The 19,852-nt window shown below is 39.0% G+C and overlaps 1 protein-coding gene across 1 annotated transcript in view; it reads right to left on the reverse strand.

Moving 5' to 3' along the window:
- ankrd50 (ankyrin repeat domain 50) overlaps window positions 1-19,852 on the reverse strand; it is a 51,669-nt gene that overhangs the window by 11,662 nt on the left and 20,155 nt on the right. Inside the window, exon 3 of the mRNA XM_028459427.1 lies at window positions 10,595-10,827. Coding sequence (XP_028315228.1) covers window positions 10,595-10,827 — 233 coding nt within the window. The remainder of the gene's footprint in view (window positions 1-10,594; window positions 10,828-19,852) is intronic.

Consider the following 19,852-nt stretch of genomic DNA (forward strand, 5'->3'; position numbering starts at 1 on the left):
CACTAAGGAGTAAACAAGTCTCTAATGCCAGGATGGGGTTTAAAAACTGTTATAATTAAGTAAAATGCAGTGTCGTGAGAGTTTCATTTTTCATTTGCTGATTTGCGTCGCAGAAAGTGGAAAAAAAAAAAAAAAAAAAAAAAAAACTTGCTTGTAGAGACTCTGTGAGATGAGCCGTTTCACTGTTAGTCTCCTGTGGGAGCATTCCACAGCTGAGAAGAAATAAACGTCCCCGGCTGCTTTTACGGGTGTGTTTGTGTTGTCACTTGGCCAGAAGATCCTGTGGTTCCTCCAGAGAGGCCTCTCATTTGGCCCCAAAGAATAGAATAGTTTAGTTTGCCGTCATTGCAACAAACCAGAGGTGTAAAGAGTACCGAAACATCCTACTCAAATAGAAGTACTGTTACTTGATTGAAATTGTACTCAAGTACAAGTACAAATAATTCATACATAAAATACCCAAGGACAAGTAAAAAGTACCTCAATTATATAGTACTCAAAGTAAAACTTACTAGTTACTTTCACCCCCCACATTTATTTTTGGTAATAAATCTTGCCATGGTTCCCTTGCATACAGTAAACATCTCATGTAGAAACAAAATCTTGCTTAATTGGAACTTAATTTATTTTCCACAAAGGCATCTGTACAAAATAAAAGGTTTATCAAAATGTTAAATATTTTTTTTAAATAAAATAACACCAATGAGTTCAATTCAAAATTAAAACAAATTATCAGGCTCCAAGTATAGACACATTAATTAACTTTAAAGGTGCGTTCACACCGAACGCGACTGAAGTGACTAGATAACATTCAAAATGATGTAAATGACACAACATTAAGCAACCTCCCTTCAAGCAACATGAATTGCGCGATTCTGGCGACCGACATAGTCGCTCAAAGTTGAAAAATGTTAACTTTTCAAGTGACTTAAAGTGACAAATCCTCCGGCCGTCACTGTCTGTAGAGCAGAGGCAGCAGCCCCTCCCCCCGCTACAGTGAGACGGCTGCAGTGGGAGGGCTGTACACTTCCTCAACTTACAGGGGCAACATTAAAGCGGTTATAACTCCTTGAAAAAGCCTACATTCTGAGTCAACTCATCCTTTAGTAACTCCGTAAGTTGATCATTTAAACCGTATGTCACTGGAGTGATGAAGTGTTGGAGTGACCAGAAAGCGCCACTATGCTCATGACTCATCACAGGCGATCGCTCGGTGTGAACGCACCTTTCAACAGAGAAAATAACCAGCAATCAATGCTGTTTTGGCGTGATGCATTACGTTTAATCTGATTGGTTGGCTATGATGTGATGCTTTTGATTGTTGCCTGGTCATTTCATTTTTTGTAGTTTCACAATGTCTGTGGATCATTTTAAAACAAAATCTTAATTGTAATGAATTACTTTACTATTGTACTTTAATACTTACTAAAGTACAATGACTGATTTAGAAATACACTCAAATAAGTACATGTACCCATAAAAGCAACTCAATTACAGTAATGTGAGTACTTGTAATCCGTTACATTTGCCTCTGAAAGAAAGCACATCGCTCCACTCAGTCCATGAGTCTCTTGATAAAGAGCTGCTATCAGGTGAATTACACTACGGCACTCTTTCCATCCCGTTCACAGTGCACAGAACAGAGGTGAAAGATGTGCTTCAGCTCATGAATGGGTCAGAGTTAATGTGCTCCTCAAAGAGACTCAAAAGACCCACCCAAGAGTTGCACACTTTGGCTACAATAGCAATGGAATTTGGAAATAATTATCCATCCTTTCTTGGGTCCGTGAGTAAAACCTCCAGATTACTTTTGGTCCAAAGGACAAAAAGCATGAGCAAACACGTCATCCTAGGAAGGACATGAGTAAACTTCCATGAAAATGCCTCATTGGATAAGCGTGCAGTAGAAGGGGCCACACACTGCCGTTACATTCCTCAGGCCGAGCCAGGAAGATAACCGCATTAATTAAAGCTGTGATTCATGACCAAAATGTGCTGATGTGTCAGTATCTATGGGGGGAAATCTCTAAGTTTCTGCCTGGTGGAGGATAGTAATGTATAAAATCTTAATCATATCTACCATTTCATAAACTAAAGCACATGTGTCAAACTCAAGGCCCTGTGGCCAAAGCTGGCCCTATACAGCATTAATTTCAGCCTGCAGCAGAGATAAAAAAAAAAAGTCAGAGAAACAATGGATCATTGTGTACATTACCAACTAATTCAGTTGTAAATATCTCAGCTAGATACCTCCAAAATAATACACAAATTCAATGAAACTCCACAATGGTAGCAGTCATTTTTAATCCTAAATCAGCGGTTCCCAACATGGGGTACGTGTACCCCAAGGGGTACTAACACTCTCAGGGGGTACACAGAAAATTTGACAGTTAATTTTTTAACATTACAGATTTTTCATGCACGCAGACTTTTTTCTCATCTATCAATAATAATTTGTGGCACAAAAACTCTTTAAAATAAACCAAAAGGTGAAGTTGAAATTATAAAATGTATTCTAAATAAATAAAAAAAGGCCTAAATTAAAAGTAAATGTTGGACTAGACAGAAAACAGTTTAGACTAGCCTGCAGACACAAAATAAATAAGGTATAACATGAACTAAGGGATATTTGCAATAAGAAATAAAGGCTAAGGGGTACATGGAACAATAAAGTTTGGGAAACACTGTCCGAAATTGTTAAAAGAATACAATTTTTCTGTAATTATTCCACAAATCTCCCTAAATTGCATAAAAATTTACCACAACATCAAAAAAATTAATTAAAAGTGAAGATCCTGCAGGGACTGATATATGTCACTTACTGCATTGATATTATCAGTGCCTTACATCATATATTTTATCATTTATTTTTACCTGGAAGTGCAAACTAGAGCACAATAATGATTAAATTACTAAATTTCTTTCCTAAAATCTGTGGCCCACTTAAGATAAACTGCTTCGTATTTGGCCCCTGAACTAAAATGAGTTTGACACCCCTGAACTAAATCTTATGTTTACAATTGAAGACCATAGTTGAACCAAAGCTATTGAAATAGTTCAAAACTTTTAGATTTCTTTCTTCTTTTCATCTTTAAAATTACTCAACACCGTCCGGCTACTTATAGAACTTTGATGCTTTGTGTGATCTTCTGCTGTACTACGGGCGGCGTCGGTGTGCCCATGCATGTTCACTACTAGTCCATGTCTTTGATGATTCATCAACAGTATTGGGCAGATGGTAGTCGACACAGTTCAGTGATGTTTGCACAATATAAAAAGATCACACACTCGACTGAATCTAATAGTGAGAGGGTGATGATGATGATAATTGTTCTAATGGCACAAAACCAGATTAAAAAGTACCATGTCAAACAAACTAAACCACTCTGTGTGTGCTCAATCCAAAAATGAACTGGACTACTTTAGTGCATGAAAACCACTTCCACCATGTTTAAAAAGCATGGACTGATGATAGATGGAGCTATAGGCTGTTGAAATCCAGCATGACTGGAAATAGTTTCTATTTAAACACTATGCAAACCCCATCACCCACTTTTCGTCCCCACCCTCCCTTTCCTCTCTCGCTTTAAAGCTCCTGTCTGCTGGAGGCTGTGCTCCATTGCCTCATATTCTAACCATCTCTCAACCAAAACTGCTGGCTTCTTCAACTCTGCTAATTAATGGTGCCCCGACAACTCATAGAAAGTGAAAGCTGATCTCCACACCTTTTCCAATCCCACGGGACACACAGACATGCCACGGCTGCGGTTTTCACCAAGTGCAACTTGAGACTGAATCTCAAGAGTGAAATTCAATCCAAGTCAAAGATAAAAGTGGTAATCTGACGCTTAACCAAACACGAGTGATCGTAACCTGCGAGTCAGCCAAACTAGTACCCTGGCAAAATTCTTGTTCCCCTCGACGCAAACAGGCTAGTCTTTGTTTGTGAGGCATTAGGCGAGCGGATGCTAGAGAGGCGTTCTGCTCCTGAGGTCGGTATGCCTCCTTCTTCCTGCTTGGTCTCAGAGGTGTTGAAAACTTCCCAAAGCACATTCCTCTCTAAGATAGACACAAGGAATAACAGTTGAGCAAGGAATGAAGAATTCTTGCTCCTGGGGAAAAAGTTGTATCGGTGATGAACCAAAAATAACACGACGTAGCCGAGGACTTTTACAACGTGTCAGACTCCAGTGGGTTAAGCATCAATCCAGAAGAAGGGGAAATTTCTTAGATGTGATGCAACTATCTATCAGAGCTCTACTGAGGAGAGATTTCCTTAAAGCAGACCTTGTGGTCAGAGCAGAGGTCATTCCTAAAACTTTATCGCCATTCTGTTCACACAACCACAAAGTTCCCATCAGCACACACTACAGTAGAAAAAAGGCAAGGGGATGACTGGCTGCTCAAAGTGTTTAAAGTTTAATAGTTTTGGGGGCTGATGGAAAAACAGGGGGAATCCAGGCACTCCATAATTGAAAAAAATCAAAAATGAGGAAGGAGATACTAAAAAGCCTTTATTATAATGTAAGGCTGCAATAATTACTCGACATAATCGATAATGTCGACTACAAAAATTAGTCGGCGTGGATTTTATGTCATAGACACGTCATTTCATTTGTAAATGAATGATGAAATCCAACCAGTGGCCGCTTGCTGCTTTCTTTCTTTCGTTCTTTCTGCTGCAGTACCTCATATTGACTGCTAGGAAGGGGGGCAGTGTTACGCCACAAACTTTGTGCAAGTAAACAGCGAAGAAGAAGAATGGCTTAACGCGACCTAAAGTTTCTAAAGCTTCAGAACTTTTCAACGAAAACCAACCAGTGAAATATTTTTAGTGTAAATTCTGAGGTTCAGCTGTCAATCATTAAAGCATGACGCGATACATGGAGGGAGGGACCCCCCAAACAGAAACAGCAGAAACCCGGTTTGTACACGGACCGAGAGAGGAGTGACATCACTACCGCTGATATTTACCCAATCGTTCATTTCTAATCACATGCTAATGTGTTTGTTAGCCAACAGTCTGTGATTTAATTAGGTATTAATTAATAATGAGTTTTATTAGGTGTGTGTGTACGTCTGAAAGTATGTTTTTCTGTTGATACTAGTGAACCTCTTTTATTCATTATCAACCATGTGATTTGGATAATATTAATTAGACATTTCTTAACTTGTAAGGATTCTTTCAAACAATATGTTATTTATTATTTTTTTGATGGACTTGATTTAAGTAAAATTTATTTTGTGATTGGTTTAAACCACATTACCTCCACAACCTGTAGGCAGGTTAGCGCCAGCTTTTTAAACTTACTTATTCACTCTCTTTGTTTACTACTATTACTACTTTGTTCAAGATCACAAACACTTTAAAGTTTGTGACAATTAATTTATTTATGATGCTATTTTTGTTTCAATGATATTTTGTGTGTTGAATACTGTATGTACACTACAAATACATGTTTTAATTCCTCTCTGTAAAACATGCTATCACAGTACAACAGGGACACATTCACAGATGGAGGATTTAAGTAGATGCCCTAAAAAAGCAGTCCAATGTATTTGCTTCAAAACATAAAAAAAAAAAATCATTGATAGATTAGTCAACTACAAAAATAATCATTAGTTGCAGCTCTATTATAATGACCAAATCATTAAAAAGCCAACAAGTTTCAACCAAGCATGGCTAACAAACCTTTGTGGTTGTTGTCACACCAATGTATGTTTTTGGTATCATTTTGTGTATTTTGTTGTTGTTTGTCTGTTCTTTTTATAATTCAGTATATTTCTATCTTATTTTCTTTGTCGTTTTTGTGTGTTGTTGGTAATATTTAAATTTGTGTATTTTGCAGTGATCTTGTGTGTGTAGCTGGTAATGTTAAGTATTTTTCTCTCTGTGTTTTTGGTGTCATTTTGTGTATTTTGTTGTTGTTTGCTCTTTTCATTATTCAGTATATTTTTCTCTTATCTTGTGTGTTTTTGTTGTCGTTTTGAAAGTTGCTATAGTGATTATTATTTTTAACTAAAAATAAACATACACCCCCCATATTTTTAATACTTTCATCTGTTAATTTTCTTCTCTCTCTCAAGTAACCACTGTAGTGTAATTGCGTACTCCCAGGGATACAACGTACCCCCATTTGAAAAACACTGGTGTAGACTACACAGGCCGCGGTAGACTGGGAAGCTTCAACTCTAGATAAAATAGGTCACTCCTATAATCTACCTTAACACAGAGCAGAGAAGGAGTTGAGCATTTTTGGCAGGTCATCCCCATCTTCTGATGTATGAACAAAATGGAAAGTATTTCTTTGATTTCCCTTTGCTTTAGCTGCACCAATAAGAAGTATTCATACTGCTATATATGTGTGATACAGCTAAAAAGCCAGCAGTGCACATGCTAGTGAATAAATATCTGTGCCAGCCTCCATCCGTCTATGGATAAGTAGGGAGGGAAGAGTCGGTCTTGCAGAAGAATATTTGGTGAACCGAAAAGCAAAGGACTGAATCCAACAAATCAAAGCAAGCCTCTAAAAGCCTTAGCATAAGGGGAAGTTCACGGCTTTTTGTGGCTCTGAAGGAGCATCTCGGTACACAAACTCAAAAGCAGTGAAATGATAAAAGCCACAAAATCTCCCACAGCGCGTTCGTTTGCACAAACAAGCAGACACCAGCAAGTCTGACAAAAACAGACAATCCCCATCACACGAACACTTCCCTCCTCACAAACAAGTGCACGACAACTGATGTGCAAGAACTCCTCTCGCTTTATTCCAAATGGGCAAACGATATAAAAACATGACAAAGTCTGTCAGCATTGTAAAACGATGATAGTTGTTCTATCAACTTAAAGGGCAGTATTATGAAACATTCACTTTATAATGGTTTTGCTACAGTGATATGCATTCTGTTAGCCTCATTCAGAGTAACAAAGTTCTGTTTACTCCCTCCCTTGTTATTCCACATTTTGTAAAAAGTCAGCACCAAACGGTACAGTTGGATTTTTACCCCAATATTACATCATTAGGGGGAAACTTCTCCTCCTGACAATCCTGGCTCCTCCTACCCTACATAAGAATGTGAGCTCCTCCCTCTCAAACTACCTCACAGTTAAAACAAACATAGCAAAGGCCAGTTGATATTACAGTTAATATCTTTACTTTCAGTATGAAAATCCCGAAAAGCGTCCCACAACAGTTTCACTTTTAGTATCCGTTATACCACCTTGTATTGGTTTTATGGGATGATCTGACATGTTTGTGACCCAATGTGACGCAGCGGTTGGACAAAACAATGGACTATCGTCTTAAATGGACTATTTCTGTGGTCAGAGGAGGAGAAGGAAGACAGTTAATGGTTTACTGCTGCTGCTGCTGTGATAAACACACAGACTGAAGTAACGCTAAAGTAGTGTGTGGGTTTACGCCCACTCTTGCATATGCATGAAGGCCCAAAAAACAGGCTGACTTTTCAGAGGCTAAAACTCCAGAAAACAAGCAAGTTTGGGAAAATAAACCTCAACTACTATGTTGTTGGGGTTCTTAGAACAAATGGAGATTGGTGAAAAATAGCATAATACCGGACCTTTAAATTGAAATTCTCCAGAAAACATGAAAAAGCAGAGAACGAGAAGACTGAACTCCAGGGAAGCAAATCTGACCGGAGACTCTAAGGATTTAGAAACACTGATATAGTAACACATCAAATGTTTCCCATTAGGTTTAAGCAACATCACAGTCAGTCGAGTCAGCAATCAAAATAAAATTTGATAAATCAAATCCCCTAGACCAGACACATCAGCTCTCACATGCACGCACGCACACACACGCACACACGCACACCATTTATTGCAAAATGCTGCTGAAAAACATCAAATGTGAAACTTTTCCCAAGTGTGTTGTCTGCAAGATCAACAGTTTTTTTTTTTGAGAAAACGGCACTCAGTATACAAATGCAAGAATAGGTACCCACGCCGGGGCCTTTGATGCGAGAGGAATGCGTGGGTGGGCATGGTGTCTTTGTGATTACCAAGTGGGCAGCTTGCATCACAGATGGTTTGTTGACACCCACGAACAGCTTGAGATGATTTTCCAGTGTCCTGAAAGCCAACCTCCACTATTTCCACTGTCACCACTGATGAGATCCAAACCAATGTGTGATTGGGTTTCAAATGTTTATTACGACATGCAATCACATATTTATTTGTAATGTAATCACATGAAAAGCATTGGAACTACAAACAAAAAGCTCATTAGACTTAAATACCTGAATAGATTTTTGTAGAACAAAGGTGGTCATTTAGGGCTCTATTCTCCCATGTGCGTAAGTCCAAAAAGTTTTTGGCTACGTGCTATTCTACCCCCTATCTTAAGTCAGTCGCTGTGCGCCTCCATCCCAGTTATGCACTGATCAAATCAACCTGTTATATTGTTCATCAACAAAAGTGAACTTCATCATTTTCATGGATTCCATTTGCAAGCTTTGGGAAAACTCTATGTGCCGTGATTTCTAGACAGCCCAAAAAAATGACATCACTGCCTCCTTTCCTTCAACCCGCCTTCATTCACACACTACGTGCTTTTTGGCTCCTTACGCGCGGTGGGCGTGTCAGCCGCCAAAACTGGAGAATACGCGCAGGAACAAAGCGTGTAACTGCAGGCGCGTAAAAAAACGCTTAAGTCCAGACGGGAGAATAGACCCCATAGAGATCACTCTCAGGCATTAATGAGACTAATTGATGTAGTTTATAATCTACAAGTTATCTCTGTGATGATTGAAATAAACAACCACCAATATATAAAAACAGCTCCCATCAAAAGAATCGAGTTTGATAAATTAAATTGTCTCGGTTGTTTTTAAGCGATGTGCACGCAAAGATAATCGGACTGTTTTGTCCCGATTTCCCCTTTCCCAACTAAGAACGGCAAACTCCAGATTATTTCATGTCTTAAAGCAGGGGTGTCAAACACCTTTTGGTTCAGGGGCCGAATACAAAATTGTTTGATCTTAAATGGTCCGCAGATTTTAGTTTCAATTTCAACAGACAATGTCCCCAAGTTTGTACTTTACACAATGTATAAATGATACATGGCACCGACAATATCCAGACAATAAGTGAGAGAAACGAGTCCCTGCAGGTTTTTCTCTTTTAAATTTCATTGATTTCGTGACTAATTTGCATTTCATTGGCAAAAATGATGTGACAATGTCAGGAAAATTCAAAGAGTTCTTTGAACAATTTGAAATTTAAAATGACTGCAGTCATGTGATAAAAGCATGGGAAAATTGCGATCCTCCAAATAATGTGGAGTTTCAAAGATTTTTTTATATTTAGGAATCTGATCTGATTTATCTACAAATGAATTATTTGGTACTTTGGATAATAATTTGTGTTTTATCTGTCTTTTTTACTTTCTCCTGCTGGGTGAATTTGATGGTCGTTTAACAGGTGTCTAATAAGATGATCCCATCAGATGATCCTGTGCTCTGAGGTGTGTTAAGAGTGAATTTGTCCCGATAATCTGCTCTGAAACGAGTCGGGGCCGCCAATTGTGTTTATTAAACTTGTCCAATAATTGTGACCAAAACTCCTCGTGTGAGTGAGGAAAACCGCCTCATGACCTGAGACGTGACACGGAATGTAGCCAATCAAGAAGCAAGCAATGCTGCGTTCAAGGCAACTCAGAACTTGGCATTTCTGAGTTTAACGGAGCAACACGTAGAAATATCTCCAACTTGTCTGACCACTATAATATAATATTTTTCTTGACTTTACTAAGTAAGAAAAACATCAGGTGATGTTCCAAGTCCCTTTTTCAAGTAGGAGGTTGAAAAATCCAGAGTTTTGAGTTGCTTTTTTTGGAAGATCTGGTTTGATCACGTGATTGTAGTGTGCAGTGTTGATATTATCCACCCCCACACAAAAAACCATTGGCTGCCTGAGTTTTCATACTTAACAGATGAAAAAATCTCTTTACATTGAGAAAATCCTTGTGTGTGCCCACGTTAACGATCAGAGATAATAGCTAATCAGCACATCTTTCTAATCTCTTTGGCAGAAACACCTAAACATCAGCGGTGTGTTTTTTTTTTTTTTTATCCTCTTCACTGCAGCACTGCACACACATTCAGAAATGTTGTTGCACTTTTCACAGATCAGGACACTACCGACACTGAAATACCTAACAAAAGCAAAATCAAGAACAACTACGACAGTTACCAGTGATAAACTCTTTAGCTTTTTTCTGGAATATTGTGTATGAGTAAAGAGATGCTGAGAGGGTCTGGGTTGAGGAGAGGGCACACACACACACACAGCGTGCCTGCTGAGGAGGCTTCCTCCCACACAGTCAGGTTTCACATTAATGTTATGCCAGCTCATCTCCACTGAGGAGGCTGCCGGCCTGACAGGCAGATAATAGCAGCTGGTGCTGCCCAGAGTTGTTGCACATGGAGGCGATGCAGCTTCCATACAGATCTGACATCAACAGTGACTCAAACCTCTCTAAGCAAGCGCTGATGTTAGCTAACCATTTAAATTAGATGTAGTTGTATAACAGTATCACAGTATACAGGTAAGAAAAGGCAGATGAATCACCTGTAAACAGTTTAGTGATGGCCTTGTTCTGTCGGCGGGCTGAGCAGATGAGCAGCAGCCAGGGAGGCAGGAACTCATGATGGTTGGCCAGGAGCTCAGCGATGGTCCGGGGGGAACCCGGGGGCGACCTCTGCTCCGCCTCACCCAGCTGACAACCTTCGTCGATGGAGTCCACGAGCAGGAACAGAGCCTGCTGAGGAGGCTTCACACCCATAAGAGGCAAGAGAAGGCACCTGGAAACAAAAACAAAGAAGAAGAGATGAGGACATGTTGACACGTCTGCAAACCTACAACGGTGTGATCCAACACCTAGGTAAGGTAATTAAAGCTGCTGGAGATTCATTTCTTTATCAGATAAAAACATAATGTAAGCCTCGTCGATCAATAACCGAAGACAATTTGCTCAAAAAAAGATGTGAAAAGCTGTGTTGGTAACTCATTTTGATAGATATAGTTTATTGTCATTAATACATATACACCATAGGCGCATACAGAACAAAATTTTCCACACAAGGCTTGAGAGTTAAGCTTTAAAAATCAAAGCAAAAAATTACACAATAAAACAGTATACAAACACACATTTAAAACTTTTGAAAGAGTTTTTTGCGAAAAACCACAAGAAATTACAGTAAGAATAAAGTAATAACACTTCTATGCATGTGTTTACGGCAGTGGTTCTCAACCTAGGGGTCAGAGAATATTATCTAAACAATCTTAGCCCATTTTTGTTTTCATCACTTTTTCTTGCCATATTTTTGCTATTTTTAATGCATTTTTACTACATTACTCCCATTTCTGACACTTCTCTATCAAATTCCACTAACTTTTCTGCACAATGTTTCCACTTTCGGCACTTATAACATAAACCCTTTCCACTACCTATACCTAATGTCATTGACCCATTATTGTCACTTTTAACCTCTCCATTATATTTCATGCATATGTTTTGCCAATTCAACTATATTTACGATTAGTCATGCCCATTATTTGCCAGTTTAATCTAATTGTTCCTACTTTTGAAATTACTCCATTTCTGCCACTTTTGAGCCAATATTGAAACTTAAAACCCTTTTTACTACTTTTTGTGTTAGCTTTTGGCCACAAACTTGCAACTTGTAACCAATTTTCACCACCGTTTCCAACATTTTGGTCATGCTTAACCCATATTATTTCTGATTAAAACAAAGATTTACATCTTGAAGATCACTATACTGTATATGGTGCAAATAATAATAATAACCTACCTGGATAACAAGGCAAGGCAAGGCAAATTTATTTGTATAGCACATTTCATACTCAAGGCAACTCAATGTGCTTTACATGATAAAACATTCAATTGTTTAAAATCAATAAGAACATTTAAAATCATCAGTAAAATCAATTAAAATCATCAGTAAAATCAATTAAAATCATCAGTAAAATCAATTAAAATCATCAGTAAAATCAATTAAAATCATCAGTAAAATCAATTAAAATCATCAGTAAAATCAATTAAAATCATCAGTAAAATCATCATGACATCAACAACATGACTAAAAATCTCTCTCTCAATCATATGCAGTAGAGAAAAAAAGTGCCTTTAACTTTGATTTAAAAATGTTCACATGTGATGCTGACTTCAGCTCTGCTAGCAGTTTGTTCCACTTCTTTGCAGCATAACAACTAAAAGCAGCATCACCATGTTTACTGTGAGCTCTGGGCTCCACTATCTGACCTGTGTCCATAGATCTGAGAGACCTGCTGGGTTCATACCTGACTAACATGTCACTGATGTATTCTGGACCAAACCCATTCACAGATTTATACACCAGCAGCAGAACTTTAAAGTCTATTCTGAGGCTGACTGGGAGCCAGTGTAAAGACTTTAAAACTGGAGTAATGTGCTCTGACCTCTTTGTTCTGGTTAAGACCCGAGCAGCAGCGTTCTGAACCAGCTGTAGCTGTTTGATGCTCTTTAGGGGGATTCCTGTCAGAAGACCATTACAATAGTCCAGTCTGCTGGATATAAAAGCATGGACCAGTTTCTCCTGATCTTTCTGAGTCATTAAACCTTTCACTCTGGAGATGTTCTTTAGGTGGTAGAAGTGTTTTTGTGATAGATTTGATCTGACTGCTGAATGTAAGATCTGAGTCAATCAGAACACCAAGGTTTTTGACTTGGTCTTTAGCTTTTAAAGATCGAGACTCAAGATAATTGCTGACATCTGTCCTCTTTTCCTTGTTACCAAAGACAATCACCTCCATCTTGTCATGGTTTAGTTGAAGGAAGTTTTCACTCATCCAGCAGTTTACTTTTTCTAAACACCTCAGTGGGACCATGGTCATCTGGGTTCAGTGATGGATATAGTTGTGTGTCATCTGCGTAGCTCTGATAATCAACCTTACAGTTCTGTAAAATGTGTCCTAAAGGAAGCATGTAAAGGTTAAACAGAAGGGGTCCAAGAACAGATCCCTGAGGAACCCCACAGGACATTGGTAATCTGTCAGATTCAAAGTTTCCAATGCTTACAAAATAGCTTCGCTCCTCCAAGTATGACTTAAACCATTGCATTACTTTTCCATTTAGTCCAACCCATGTTTGCAATCTGTGCAACAAAATTGTATGATCTACAGTGTCAAATGCAGCACTTAGATCCAACAGAATGAGAACAGATACTTTTCCTGAATCAGTGTTCAACCCCTATGTCATTGATCACTTTGATAAGAACAGTGGATATTATTCAGATGAATAAATAAATGTGGTTATCACAGATTCATAGAACAATGAACCATCATTTTGCTGACTTTATGGATGGACCCCGAAAATCTCTCCCCTTTATTCCCCCTTATAGATGGTCCGGTCTACACATGACTGTTCTACAATGTTCATGACTGTGTTCAGCTACAGTGGGGGGGTCACCGCTCTCTGGGACCTTTATTTTTTGGTTTGAGGGCTGAAAAGGTTCAGAACCACTGGTCTACAAGACTTCACATCCCACAATGCAATGTGTGAAACCTTTCAGACAATGTAAATAAACCAAGTGTTTGATATGGAAACCAATTTCAATCTTTTACATCTTTTTTTGAAGCAAATGATCTTTGATTTATTGATCTATGAGGCCTACACTATGTCTTTATCTGATTAAAAAAAACCTTTTAACTCAAATAGCTTTCTTCTTATTTCACAGAAACGAGTGTTTCATGTATTTTTTTCTGTGCAGCCTTTCTCAATTTATAAATGGTTCAGAAGACAATTTCGGTTAGAAAAAGCAACATATTGCCATTTTCAACTTGTTTCCAAACTGAATTACATTTGTGGTTCTTACAGCTAAAGATGTCACTCAAACATATTCAATGTGATGGGATTTGGAGTTTTAATCACAGCCTCGTCAATCTAAAGTGAATGGTTTATACAGCGTAGGCGTAAACATTTTCTCCATCCAACCCAAAATGGATTCATTAGCAGACACGCTGTCTGAGCTCAAAAAAACACAGAGCTAAATATTATAGCTCTGCTGAATTTTATTACACATGACAAAGATTACCCAGAGGCTTAATGTTCTGCCTTGAGATGATGTTAAGAGATGAAGAGAAAAAAGTGTTGAGTAACTAAACATGCCTCTCGCCACTGCTGCCTGCCTATGCAAACCCATTATAACCAGCCCTGTGGCATCCACTGATAAAGCAGGCATGACATATAGCACTTGGTATCGAGCGTTGCATCAAAACTCAGCTGAGCGCAACATTTCAGAAGGCTTCATTAATCCTTTACCAACACAGAACGCCATTCAGACGTAGAAACCACTTACTGTAGCGACTTCACACGTTAGCGTTACACTGCACTGACAAAGCTAACAAACCCAATCTGCCAGAGCTCTGTACCACTGTTATTGTGACTGCCACCAACAAATAAACAAACCAACCAACCAACCATTAGACATCCATCATTTCCCAAGACTTAGAAAATAACTTTCAGCTTCACTGGCTGAGATAAAAGATGTGACGAGTCTCACGTTTTAAACCTTTTCTTTTAGTTTGGAGATAAATTAAACAGAAATAATGATTCTTTGCTTACGTTATGGTTTGAGTTGAAGCTATTAATGGATCTGATTGATTGATTATATTTCATTAATCCCCGAGGGGAAATTCAGTTTCAGTTACATCACGACCAAGAAACAATTATAATAATAATAACAAATTCATTCCAAGGAATCTCAAAGTGCTACATTTAAAAACGCAATAAAACTACACAAGAACACTTAAAAGCTTTCCTAAATAAATATGTCTTTAGTTTAGCTTTAAATGAGTCCAGACTCTGCACTCCTCTGAGCTCCACAGGGAGGTTATTCCAGAGCCGCGGTGTAACTGAACAAAAGGCTCTATCCCCCATGGTTCGGAGCTTAATGCTGGGATACACCGTGCGATTTTTTCAATCGTTGCACTCAGCTCCAGCGCAAACTGTGCGACTCAGACGCAGAGCCTGAATGTGCGCAGCCCACGATACATGCTCTCACACTGTACGGACCGACAATCTGACACGATCTGAATGCTCAAACTGTACGTTCATACACGACACGTCGGGGTCTTGTTTCCGGAAATGCAACGTACAAATTAGAAAAAGAAGAAGAACAAGAAGACTGAAGCGTCGCCATTAAAACAGACAAAGAAGAAAAACCCAGAAGTGGAGAGACGTTCGCAAATCTCAGCAAAAAGAGCTTTAAAAAAGAAAAGATGGTGATGTGATGGACCAGAAGCTGGCTGGACAGACGTGGGCACGACACTCCGTCAATTTTACAGTGGTCCTACGGTGTTCGCGTATGTGCAGTGTGAGCGTTTACGGTAAGCCGGTCCATGGCACTGCTTTAACTGTGAGATACCCTCACGAGGAGCGACTGGATTTCAAACGACCTACGATTGCTGATCGAGAGCTGGTCGTGAGGTGTTAATTGCTTCTCGTGACCCCATGTATACTACACGATACACAACACACGATCTAGCAGAGACTCGCACGATCTCACAAAATAGTCGCACAAGTCGAAAATCGGCTCAAACTGGGCCAAAAATCGCACAGTGTATGCCTGCCTTTAGTGGAGAGGTACTGGTGGAGATGGCTGCTGGATGATCTCAGGGTGTGGGTGCAGGAACAGGAACAAAAAAAACTGTGGAGCAGCCAGCAGCAGTATCACACAAATAAATCCTTCATCTTCTGAATATAAAGACTCTTTATTGACTGCTTCTTAATTGTACCCACGTTGCTTGTAAGCTCTGGCATCAAACAATTAAGAACTGTTTTAATGAGCCTTCTCTGAAATGCTTAACAGTCCGTCACAAACACTGTGGCTCCAGAGAGATTTCTTTTATATTTTCAGAGGTTCATTATTCTTGATGGCATATTAAAACATTTTGAAGAACGTTCTTGAATGCTGAGGAACAACTCCACATTTCAGTCCCATTCCTTTTTCTACAGTGCAACGCAGGGATGCTCATGGTTAACCGATAACAAAAACTTAAACCCATAACTACAAAGTTATTTTTTTAAATTATGTCAATCAACTCATGGGGGCATGTCAACATGTACAACATGTGGCCACTTTGCAGCAATGAATCTAACAAAACTGAGCTCTGTATGAGGTCACTTGCAAAATCTGTGGCACAGCCAGGGACGTTTTTTTACTACTGGCGATGTTAGCAACCACCCAGGGTGATTAAAAAATAAATTTAAAAAATTGCGTTTTCTACACAACCGTTGACTTCCATGTTAAATTAGTGGAGTATTATCACATTAACTTGCTGCCAACAGTCATACAGGCTGTCTATCAACACACACGGGGCAACAAGCATGCATGCAGCCTATGTGACCGAATTATATGTCCAAGCCTGGCGCGACCCATCTGGTTCCGTCAGGTATGATTGATATCCACCCTGTGTGAGAGAGTCTCAGGCCCAGTTTACACAACAATGTTTTTAAGTGAAAAAGCAAATGTTTTGTTGCGTTTTGTCTGTATGTTTACCAACGCTTGAAAACAGAACGTTCTAAAAACAAGCTGTTGAGTAAAAGTTTTTTTTAAATGCTTCTAACACATGAAGCTGCTCGTGATGTGTATAGTTGTAAATAGAACGAGTGGCTAGTAAATAAAGCTGAGTTATTAAAGAAACTCACCTTGGATCATTCTACATGTGTGGGACGTGCATGGATTTGAATAGCGTTGGGCAGCAATGGGTTCAGGCTTAAAGAGAGATCAGCTTTATTCGGGCCCGGGCCGTATTCTGTCGGCTTCATACTTGTGTTCAAAGGAAGTGTCTCTGCTTTGGTTCACTGCAAAACTACACCACCATCTATTGGCCTGGCATGTTTACTATGTCGCTTTTTGATGTTTTCCTCATGTAAACAGAGATCATTTTAAAAACGTTGCCGTGTGAATGTGGAACTTTTTGGAAACAAAATTGGAAACAGAAGCAAAACGTTGTCGTGTAAAAAGGGCCTCAGAGGAAAAGCAAGGAGGTGGAGGAGGGACCAGCAGCACTGCAGGTTTGTTTTTTAAAGAATTCTAATATTGTGTTATTGTTTATGCTTTTGTTTGCAAGTAAAAATGTACAGCCATACGAGAAGACGGTTTTTCATCAAGGAACTTATGAATGGTTCATTCAGTCTGTGACTGGTTTCCATTACCGTTGAAAAAGCGCAAAATCAAAACAGCACAATAAAACTGGTAATGGAAACACCTGAGTTTTGAAAAAAAAAAAAACTCAAATATTGCTAAAAGGTTTTTACGTTTTCATGAGGAGGATTTTTTGATGTTAAAAAAGCGGCATCAAAACACTTTTTCCGTAAATTCATGTCTCAGAGAGTGGGGTACCTGGTCACATGACCACTTCTCTCCGAGAAAACATGGCGTGGTACGTATGGACAGAAGAGGAAAGACCCAGACATTTCCTAGCATTTATACTTAAAAACTATTACTTCCACATTACACGTGAAACAACAAAGGAATACTAAGTGTTATAAGGAGGTTTGAAGCATCCATCATCCTGCAGAGAAGTCTTACGGGATGAGATTTTACGGGAGTTACGAGGCTCTAAAACAACCTTCAATGGAAACACGTTGAGAGCGCAATTATACTGTCGATATTAAGAAATATTGCTTTTATTTTGCAAAAATCTGTAATGGAAATGGGCGGGCCTCGTGCCAGCAGGATTGCATTATTATTATTATAACGACTTATTCTACTTAATAAAAACGTATTACATTGGAATTATGGAGGAGAACTACAATGTTATTTATGTGAGGTTGTGCAATGTCAAAGATTATAGCCTCAGTTAAATTGCTATAGCACCACATTCATTGGTGTTTTTCTGTTCACTCTGTGGGTAAAGGACTTACAAATAAAACAGTGTGGACAGGAAACTTATAGGGGGTAAAAAGTCAGCAAAAGCCAACACATTTCCCAATTAGTCCTTTAACCAGCAGCATAATTAAACGTTTGAGATATGGCCCCTGCAGGTGGCCGTTCAATAGTCGGGGCCTGTTGTGCAAAGCTACAAAGTTAAGATGGGCTTTGAAAAGTTTGTGTGAGCAGTCGGAGCTCAGCAGGAGAGAAAAGCAAACGCTCAGGTCGTATTACCCTCGCACTTCACCGTGATGTTGCTCTGCCTTTCAGAGACGCAGGCAATCACTCCTCCTTATGGCCCCGGCAAACAGAAAAACCTGCAGAGCCATTTGGGAGCGCTGCCAAAAGGGAATGTCTGTCCACGGGGGTGGTTGTGTGTGTGTGTGTGTGTGTGAATGGCTTGTGTCCGAGGCCTGCGTCGCCTACTGAGACAATCAAATCCACAGTGACAGCAAGTGGGCTCAACAAAGAGCCTTTCTTCTCCAACAATTCAGCTACTTTCAGGCCGTCATAGAGTCAAAAGACAAAGAACGTGGACAAAAAAAACTCAGCGGGACGTTACAGATGGAGAGAAAATAAGCTACGGAAAGTCTGAGTTTTACCTGGGCTGGAAAATTCAAAGCGATTCTACCACACACGCTCCAACCAAACGCCTGTGTTTACCGTTCGGTGTTTAACAAGTCATGGGCACATGAGAGCAAGATGGAAATGAGCTTTTAAAAACCAAGAACTGAAGAACAGAGGGATCTCTAATGCTCTAACCATCTGTCATGTAATGTTGCCGTCGCTCCAGGCACAATGTGCAAAGTTGAGCTTTCAGAGCAACGTTCAGAGGAGATATTTGGGGCAGCAGCAGCAGGCAAAGAGCCAAATAACTTACAAATTGACATGGCTCGTTTTGTAAAGCAGGCAGGGAGCCTGAAAACCACTCCATCGCACACTTACACACACAGGTGAAAGTAACAGATCACAAGTACTCATTGGGGTGGTTCAAAATATGGGAGAATAAGTAAATGTTTTCCAAATTTTGCTCATTTTGCTAAATCGCATTTTGCCTCGTTTCCATTGACATTTTGAACATTTGTACCAAAGATTCTGCCAATATAACGTCTGTAAAGAGTGGCACACTTTTTATTGCTCAACTGAATAATGCGTAACTTTCACAGGTATCAGGAGGTTGAGCGATTTAAAGTTAAGTATGGTCTTTTTTTTCCATTTCTACACCCAATCGTAACGGAGTAAATTATCATTTATTTTGTTTTAAAATGATCAAGAGACATTGTTAAACTGCAAAAAAAAGAAACGACCAGATAACAATCAAATGCATCACGTCATAGACGACCAATAAGACTACACGCAATGCATTTTTTAAAAAAACATTTGTTTTTATTCATTTCACACCGTACAGTAAAAATATTGTAGAGTTTTCCTACTACATAATCGTTTTTGAATTTATTATCTTCAGGTAACAAAAAATCCAAAACAGACAAAAACAAATGAAGTTCCAATTGTACAAGATTTCATCTCTTCCTTTTTAATTTTCTACATGAGATGTTTACTGTATGCAAGGGAACCGTGGCAAGATTTATTACCAGGTGGTGAAAGTAACTAGTAACTTTTACTTTGATTACTATTTAGTTGAGCTACTTTTTACTTGTACTTGAGTATTTTATGTATGCCTTACTTGTACTTGAGTACAATTTCAATCAAGTAACAGTACTTCTACTTGACTAGATATATCAGCACTCTTTACACCTCTGCTTACTCAGAGAAATCCACTGTATCTGGCATCATCGTTGCTTTATTATTGGTCAAATAATGAGGAGATAAGTGGAGCTCTTAAAGATGCATACACAAAGCTCTGTGTTAATAGTTAACATGACAGCAAAAG

The sequence above is a fragment of the Gouania willdenowi genome, chromosome 10 (genome assembly GCF_900634775.1).
Source record: "Gouania willdenowi chromosome 10, fGouWil2.1, whole genome shotgun sequence".
In the NCBI taxonomy this organism is placed as follows: domain Eukaryota; kingdom Metazoa; phylum Chordata; class Actinopteri; order Blenniiformes; family Gobiesocidae; genus Gouania; species Gouania willdenowi.